The sequence below is a fragment of the Polistes canadensis genome, unplaced genomic scaffold (assembly GCF_001313835.1).
Source record: "Polistes canadensis isolate GaletaPanama2010 unplaced genomic scaffold, ASM131383v1 scaffold_8, whole genome shotgun sequence".
Classification (NCBI taxonomy): domain Eukaryota; kingdom Metazoa; phylum Arthropoda; class Insecta; order Hymenoptera; family Vespidae; genus Polistes; species Polistes canadensis.
The window spans coordinates 88,861-98,785 of NW_014569555.1; the positions used below are offsets into that span (position 1 = coordinate 88,861).

A 9,925-nucleotide genomic window follows, 5' to 3' on the forward strand; every position below is an offset into this window, starting at 1 on the left:
TGTAAAATTTGATTTGATATATTTATAATATAATATATATTTTAAGACTCGGATGAGATCAATTAAAGCATCGTTGACTGTAACTATAAATTCACGTCTTTCATTTTGGAATTATTCAAGTTGAAAGACGCGAGTCAATATTTTTTATTTTTTAAACGGAAGACGCGAGTCGTAAACTTGAATTTTTCATCCAGAGAAAGAAATTCACATCTTATACACGCTAAATTGTTATTGCGTTAATAATAGTCATTCAATTTATATGATTTTATGTTTGTTTGATAAACTTTCGCTTAAATTTCAAACAATTAGTTCAAAATGGTATATCAATTTGAAGATTATTTTCAAGAATTTTTCATTAATAAATTTTCAGATGTAAGAAATAATAATTACAGTAGTTTTGATAAGGACAATAAAAGGTTGTATTCTAATGAAACCTTTCCATTACTTTAAATAAACGTGAATTCATACTTGAAATATATTTTTTAAAATATTTTGAAAACTCAGACAAGATCTGTTTCAAAGTATACAATTTACATTTAACAAATTGTGATTAAACAAATTTTTGTAGAATTAATAATATCGATTAATGATTACTTAAAAATATAAGCAGGATAACATCGATGGTTAGCAAAGTTATACGGATAGTATTATTTTTCCTTCAAAGTATATCGTCGTGTTTTATCATTAAAAAAAAGTGCAATTTAGTATCGTTTATGTGTGCGTACGTATGTACGTGTGCGCGTGGGTGGATCAGGATAAAAGATTGAGTCCCGGAAGGCAAAAAAGCAATTCGCAGGATGTTAGCAATTAGATGAGAGTTTAATAATAGTTTTTCCAGTCTTTTAAATTTGCACACTTCTTTTATTCATTTTCGATTCATATTCATTTAATCATTCGATTCATGTCGATCTAGAATCGATTTCTTTTTTTTTGTTTTTTTTAATATTGTTATTAGTCTCGAATATTTAAATATCTATTGATTAATCCAAAAGTTCGCGTGTAGATTTATTAATATAAACTTTTGATATATATATGTTTAAATTGATAAACTTAAATATAAAAATGCGTTTTGATTTTCTTCTTATAAAAAATCGAATATTTAGAATAACTCCAAAAAATAAATTTATCACACAAATTTCTTCTACAAATATTTATTTCAATTATATAATACACATTCGTGTATAAATACCGATTATTCCCGAATTGTCCCTCAAGTTTTATCATTTAAAATGCACATTAAATGGTACGTGTAAATATTACTTAAATAATTTCAAAGTAAGAGTAGTAAGTCCGATTGAAATTTATAGAGTTAATCGAAGAACAGTAGTAGTAGTAGTAGTAGTAGTAGTACTAGGACGAGGAAAGTAATATTGGGAAATAGGGCAATGTGTAACACAGATCATCGAAAGTAGGTCGTTGAAAGGGTAAAAAAAGATGGAAAAAATAGCTTGCTGACGTGTTATGTGCCTGTGTGTATGTACGTGAGCGTGTGTTTCTATGTGTATTTGTGTGACACAGTGAAGCGTATAGCCATCGTGAACGAAAACTACGAGGACAGAGGGGCCAACCATACCCGCAGGTAATTTCCTGCGCACGAAATTTTCCACGATGCTGGTAAAGACGTGGTAACTGTGGGTACGTGGCCTATCGATCGTGCTACGGCTCAAGAAATGCGACCGGAAAAACCTACCTCGTGAAAACGAGAGATAGTTTAGGAGAGACAGGATTAGTGGAGAAGAAGAGGTACGAGAAGAGAGAGAGAGAGAGAGAGAGAGAGAGAGAGAGAGAAAGATAAAAAAAAAAGGGAAGAAAAAAGAAAGACGAAAAAAAGAAGAAGTTTTTTTTTTATTCCCCCAACCTCCTCCTCCTCCTCCCCCTCCCCCTCCCCCTCTGCCGAATATGCACCTCGAGAGGAAAATTCGTACCTTTGCCCTTCGCCAGGCTTTTCTGCTTTTAAAATATGCTTCTATCTTTCTCCCTTTTTTTTTTCTTTTTTCTTTTTTCTTTTTTTTTCTCTTTTCACGTTTGCATCATACATATACCATCTATACAGCTACCACCCTACCACCGCATCTCTGTATTTGATATAACCACTATACATTTACGGGGCTTATTTTTTCCTCCGCGTTTTATTTCGATTTAATTTTTTTTTTTGTTTTTTTTTTTTTTTTTTTTTTTTTTTCTACCCCCACAAGATTGATATACTTTTAACTATTTTTTCCTTTCTCTTTTTTTTGTTTGTTCATTATTCGAGTTATTTATTTTCGTTTGAAAAGATGGAATATATAGTAGGTCCGAATTTGGAAGAAATTAAAAAAAAAAAAAAAAAAGAAAAATGTTGACTTACGATATTAACTGCCGTAATCCAATTTAATCTTTTCGTTTAATTAATTGACAAGATAAAAAAAGAAATAGGTAGGGAAAAAACTGGACTCGCGAGAGTTTAAAAACAAACGTGGCTCGTTCATTATATAATATCTCGCTAGGATATATATATATATATATCGTAGAATTATATTTTAAACAAAGTTTATACTTTACTCGTTACACACGCAAGTTAGAAAATATGATCATTTGATTTTGTTTTTTATTCTTTTATTATTTTTTTTTTTTAATAGAACTATTAATACAGGGGCCATATTCGTTCGTTCAATTGCATAGTCGCGTGCCAAAATCGTATGTCAACTACCGTAAGTGTTAGAACGACGTCATGCTAGTTTGAGGATAAATTTGATAATAATTCTCGCCTATTCTTGAAAAAATACGTAAGGTGGAAAAAAGTTTATAACCTGGAAAAAGAGACTGATGTAATTGTACGATATCACAGAATATCACGCTACGTATGTGCATATGTAGGTCGCGAATACGTCAGGTGCAATATATTACATTGTAACTGTTGCAACGTGGTTTCGTGGTTAAACTGAATCGCGTGTTGTTAATCGTATCTATTGTGAACACGATTTAAAGTCACTTTTACTATGAGAGTGTATAGAAATTTGTTCTCCCGATATTTTCTCATTATTTTCTTTATATTTATTAACATAATTTATTATATTTTTTCAACAAGATTTTATATATTTTCTCTCTATACGTTATGATTAATAAAATATTTTACTTTTAAGCGCGTGTGGGATTAACCACTCGAAACACTGATTACAAATTCCCTTAAAATTGTAATTTAATTATTAATTTTAAGATATTTTTCTCTCATATAAAGTGTGGTTACGAATCTAGCGTTACCAACAAAAATTTGAAAAGCTTATTAACATAATTAAATATACTTTGAAAAAAATCTTTCTATTTTATAGTAAAACGTTTAATTACTTAACACATTTAAGATAAATTATCAGCGACATTAATTAAAAAAATGTTGTATGTCTCGATAATATAATATAATTTATTTTGAGATATATAATATATTCTACGTAGAAAAATTTCATATCGGTATACAAATTTTTGTCCGCTTATTAGTATAATTAAATATATATTTTGATATTTTACGCATCTTTTTTTTACTTGATAATGAAATATTCGCAAAAATAAAAAACAAAAAAATTGTCTTGCAAGAAGATTAATTTGCCAATTAAAAGATATATTGTTGATGAGAACTAATGATATAAGGTTACGATAAAGGTAAGATTAAAATAGATAAAGGAGCTCGGTTTATGGCCAACATCGAAAGGTTGCGTCAAGGTGCTTAATGGCGATTATAGTTCTTTATAATGTTACCAGCTGTAGTCGAATTATCAGAGAATTCGAGTTTACGATCAAAGTACATTATTAATTATTAAAATAGTAACATTTATATAGAAGAAAGGGGCTCACCTATGACCTCCATATTGGCTTCAGCAATAACCGAATAAAAGTTAGGTGCCTCTGCGACAACTTCGCACTTGTACCTCCCACTGGTGTGAAAGCTTACATCTTGTAGTTGCACTCGTGTATTATTAGAGTGTCGGTGCTGTAAAAGAAAAATAATATAAAAATAACAAGAAACTAAATTATAAATTGTCACGATTAGAGTTGACAAATGACTACAATCTTAACGATATATTTTAAACGTCATTTTTGCAAGGAGAAAAAAAAAAAAAAAGAAAAATTCTCATTCTAAGGATTGCTAGAAAAATTCAACTCTTTCCTCATTAAAAAATTCCGTTAAAAAGTTCTCTTACTCGGACGTTTTGATTTCGTAATTTAATGCCATTCGCACCGGGATGGAATCCCACGTGGCACTAGATTTCCGAATTAATTAGTCGTCGTAAATCTAGCAATGCGCGTATAATTATAATTCCAGAGCTAGTAATGCAATCTCTTCTTTCTTTCTTTCTTTCTTTCTTTCATTTTTTTTTTTTTCTTTTATATTTTATCTCCCGAGGTTGAGATTAAAGTATAAGCGTCGTACTTTTGAAAAAGTTCATTCGAGAAAGAGAGAGAGAGAGAAAAATTGTGCTAGTCTGTTTCCTCTTTTTTTCTATTTCTCTCTCTCTCTCTCTCTCTCTCTCTCTCTCTCTCTCTCTCTCTTTAATCGAAGGGAAACGTTTTCTTCGAAAACAAAATTTCTTTTCTCCCGAGATATTTCTGTACTAGATAACGCCTCGAAGTAGCTCGTTATAGTTCTTACAAGTCTTCTCTCTATTGTATCTTCGAACACAACTTATGTTGAACTCAAATTAAGGCGTTAAAAGTGGAAGCGTGTTAATGAAATTTCTCGTTTTAAACGTACACAACAATGCCTATCCAATCTTCGAGATTTTTTCCAAAGTTCAATGATTAACACTCCCACCCCTTTCTCCCTTAACTCCTTATTATACTTAGAAATGTAATGAACTTTACGCAAATGTCGAATTACTCTACTCTTCATGTTTATTCAATTATTTTTCTATTTTATTGATTTCCCGTTTTGTTCTCATATTGAATTGGTCAATGTTGCGACAAGATTCACAGGTTAAATGTAAATTGTTTAATATTCCAATGAATTTGATCATATCTCAAACATTTATCTTAGATACGACAACTAAAAGCACAGCAGAGATATAGAGACCGCCACTCCCACAGCTTTTTTTGGGCACGAGGGTAGCCGAATCCATTGTTAAGTTTTGATGGGGTATAATAAAACCCTTAGTCATGTTTATTTAAGAGAGAACTGGTCCTTGCTAAATTTAAGTGCACAAGATCTATCGCTCTGCGAAAGAATTCTGAGAATTATTGAAAGAATATCGGAGGAACAAACTAGTATAGTATACAAAATACTGAAGGAAGAACAGATAAATTTTTAACACTAAACCTAACCGAGTTCTATAATTTATAATGATGCGGTAATTTGTAAAAAAGAAGCGGTTAAAATGCATACAATATACATTATTCATTTTCAAATAAAAGAAAATATGTTGTTCATTATCCAATTGGCTTAAATCTCATTTTGATCATTAATCAGTGATCATTTAATCGCTCACTGTAGAAATAAATATAATGTCAGCAACCAAGCACCATGCTGATATTCATTATATAATAGAATAATAAAAGAAATCTTTAATTATTAATAATTGAATTCGTGTCTTTCCTATATTACTTCTTTCCGTCCTTACAATGTGAAAGTTTGAAAAATTAAGTTGTTATAATCAGGCAGTATGATAAAGTATGTTCACGTGTGCGTGCACAGTATGAAAAGTGAAGATTATTTCATGACCGTACGAATATGCAGCCAATAAACAACGTCGGAATTTTTAATGCAATCAGAGTCGAAAATTTATTACGTGATTTGGAAGATCAATTACTCTTTCTCGAGGATTAACATTTAGCGTATGATTATACGTAAAAATGTGGTTTAATTTTCGCAAATGTAAAATCACTATTCCATAACTTTTCTCCCGTTTATATAGTTTATTTTTCTTTATTTTATTGGTTTACAGTTTGTTTTTTTTTCAAAATTGAATTGGCTAATAAACAACGTCGGTATTTGTAACGCAGCCCGAGTCAAAAATTTATCAGATGATTTTCATAATCAATTATTCTTTTCCCGAGATTAACATTTCCCGTGTTATTAAACGTAGAAACGCAATAAACTTTTTACAAATCTAAAATTACATCACCCACTAGGTTACCATTAGCATATTACTTTATTTTATAATACTTTCATACTGTGGTTGGAATTTTTTTACACTGCCTGGTTCTACAATTTCTGGATGATATCAAAAAACGATTACTTTTTTTCTTTTTTAGTTTCTTTTTTTTTTTCTCAAAACTAATATACCATACATCGTTGTTAAACGAAGTGAAGAAACGTAATGAACTTTTCGCCAAATGTAAATTTACATCACCTTCCCTCTCGCCAAGATTTTCCAGCTTATTACTTAATTTCATTCCCACGCTTTTTCTTTTTCTTCCTTTTTCTTCTTCTTACTCTTTTTCTTTTTCTTCTTCTACTTTCTTATCGGGTCGGCCAATAAGTAATGTCGGAATTTTTTTTAATACAGGCTTGCGCTTAAACTCTTCGGGTGATTTTAAAAATCAATTACTCTTTTTTTCGAGAGACTTTTCGATGATGTAATTTTTGTTCGGATCGTAAGAAACTTCACGGAGAGCTTGTAGTTTTTTAATTAAAAAGAAAAGGAAATAAAAATGATGGAAGGAACGAACGAACAGGGGAGAGAAAAAAAAAACAAATTCGTTTACCAAGTCTCGGAGAATAGAGAAATTGATTTTTAAAATCATCCAGGGACTATTTACTCTTCTAGGTACTTTCAAACAAACCTCTATTAAAAATTCCAACATTACTTATTGGCCGATCCAATACTTTTATTTGAGAATGCTTGTAAGTTGATCTCTCTCTCTCTCTCTCTCTCTTTCTTCCATTCTTTTCTCTGTCTTATTCTTTGCGAAAAGTATTAGATGGACGATGGATATAAGAAGAAAGGAAGAATGAGAAAGAAATATATTTCTACAAGTGGAAAGAAAGTCTTGCGATCGAGTAAATGGATTATCAAGCATTGCAATTCTATCTTTTACAAGAGTATTCTTTCTTTTTCACATACACACACACGCACGTACTTTGTTTCTCTTTCTCTTATACTTTTACATTTTCTTACTTTTCGATCTAGGTCTGACTTGAAGAGGCCACGTTTAAAATACTATTTCCCAAGGAATCAAAGATAGGAAAACTAAAACTGGATTCGTATTGGGAAATCTTTTCTTCCCTCGTGAACGACAGTATCAACTGTATCGATCTTTGATCTTAATAGCATGAATTTTCAACGGGAAAACTTTAATCGTGTACGCTGTCGTCCGTTATTTCTTTAAATATTGAAAAATGTCGAGCTGCAACACGATAGATTAACTCAATGATGCGAAATAGTTCGTGCTTGTGTATGCCATGAAATTCATTTCTTTCGTAATTTTGTTTTTTCTTTTCCAAACAAAATTTACTGTATAAAAAAACTGAAATTTTTTCATTATTAACAATTTTTTTTTACTGATTAAAAAATGTGCTATAGGATTAAATTATTTGATAAATTTTATCGATGTAAGATATAAAAAAAAAGACAGGTTTTTTTTTTTTTTTTTTAATGACATCTTGTGAACATCGATAAAAACTTTTGTATCCCACTTTCGTGTAGAATGAAACACATAATATTCTTTGAAAATATCTAATAGGAAAGACTTCAAGATCTTGCGTATACAACAAAATAAGTATCTTAGAAACTAGATCAATTTATCGAGTTTCCTTTCTCGTTAATAGGTTTTCTATCTAGGAATCTATAGGTTTTCATTTCTTTATTTTTCTTTTCAAAATTTCCTCTCTCATATTCTCTCTGTTCCTTTTTTATGTACTTAATCGTCTGAAAATAATTTTCGATATAACAGACTGGTAATATTATATAATTTTCGTTAATAAATTAAGCATCGTAAGCTTTTTGTTACGTTGAAATTAATATTCGAAAAGAGTTCTTATTTCCGTGAATTATTATAAATACGCGATGAGAAGATATCAATAATAAAAAAAAAGAGAATTTAAAGTAATATTATAATATCAAATTTATATTCGTATAAAATCAAATTGAATTTGATAAGAACGAGTATTATTTTCTTTCAAATATTACTAAGTAGAATTACTATAGCAATTAACGAAGTTTCTTTTGCTTACAATGAAAAAAAAAAAACGAGGGAGAATAAAAAAGAAAGAAAAAGGGCGGAAATTAGGAAGAAAGGAAAAAGGGATGAAAAATGTGTCGAGCCAGTCACCACTATGGAATCCACTTAATTTCTTGGTACTCCAATAAGTGTCACGGGATAAACCGAGAAGAATAAGATGGTATAAAGTACGAAAGAGGAAAAAAAAAACATTTATATACCTATGTCTTTATCTTCCTTTCATTCTATATATACTGGATGTTCCAAAAGTCGATTTACCTAATTAAAAACTTGTTCATTTGTTTTTACAATTACTTGAAGAAATTCATACATATCCTATTAACAATACAGTAACGTAAAGTTAATATTAAAAAGTATGTTAGTCGGTTGAAGAATTTTTTAATATCGAAAAGAAATAATTTCTATATTAAATTACAAAACTTTTTAATCTATTCACGTAAAAAGAATAAAATATTGTTTTATTATTCCTATTAATAATTTAACGTTAATGATTGTTTTAATGTTGTTCTATCCTCGAAGTGAAGTGATTTTTATGACATCCTGTATATACAGAATGAAATAGTGTAGATTTGGTATGAGAACAAATTTCTTTGTCGATATCGTGTGGGTAGCTTGGTTGCTTGGTTGTTAGGCTTGGCTGAGTTTAAATTAATAGTTAAACTTTTTTCACGATCGAAGGAAAACGAAGAGGATTGGTTGATTCGACTCACGTAATCCTCATTACACGTGGGCCGATCTTAAAGAGCATAGCTTCGAAAAGAAAAGAAAATTTTGCGGAAGTTAGAAAAACGAAGCGGAAACGGTCTCGTTATAGAACCAACCAGACTGCACTACTGAATTCCTAATCGAATATATAGACGATTTTTACGATTGGGCCGATTAGATATATATATATATATATATATATATAAAATTTACAAATGATTTATATTTCTTGTTTAATTTTCAACAGTAATTTTATAATGGTATTTAATTAATAAAAGTGATATGATGTTCGGCATTCGCGGTCATTGTAATTACGAATATTATTATACATATTTAAGCAAGAAATCAGTCATCCGTTATTTTGGTTTCCTTCTGATAATTGTATAACAAATCATTTACAATTTTACGTTAACATATTATTTTATTTCTTATTTTTAAATCTAGAATATACTGATATTGTTTGATAGAATATAAATGAAATAACCTGTATATAAATAAATACAGGACAATAAAATTGTTCTTTCATTCGTAAGAAAAAGGAATAAAAATAGAAAGGAATTAGAAAAAAAGGTAACAGTCGTATCTCGAAACGTCAAATAGTATAATAAAGGTAGTCTGACTGTGCTGAATATAAAATTGATGATGCCGATGCATGAGCAGCATGTGTATTACGTTTATGTTTTGCATCGTCCCGATGGAATTCTTTTATAGGTGCTCCGTAGAAAATTGGATAGAAATTGGCTGGTAATCTCAAGCGTGCGAAAAATGCCAGTCTCTCGTTCGGTTGATTCTCAAAGAGGAAGATCAAAAGACAAACAAAAAGAAAAAGAAATAAAGAGAAAAAGAGAGAGAGATAAATATAAAAATTTATTGAATATACACATGACTGTTATTTATTAAATCAGTTATAATTTAAACACTTTTAATGAATATTTGAAAGAAATATTTATATAATATATTATCAGTATGTTATATAAATGATTATTATCGCATTGATTAATGTAAAAAAAAAATTATTAATATAATTTATCATAACATTTTTTAGTATTTTATCTTGCGCCAATAAATGAAT

General features: G+C 29.6%; 1 protein-coding gene across 1 annotated transcript in view; it reads right to left on the reverse strand.

Moving 5' to 3' along the window:
- Positions 1-9,925, reverse strand: part of LOC106791812 — a 77,668-nt gene that overhangs the window by 16,466 nt on the left and 51,277 nt on the right. Inside the window, exon 4 of the mRNA XM_014757758.1 lies at positions 3,826-3,961. Within this exon, the coding sequence (XP_014613244.1) occupies positions 3,826-3,961 (136 nt within the window). The remainder of the gene's footprint in view (positions 1-3,825; positions 3,962-9,925) is intronic.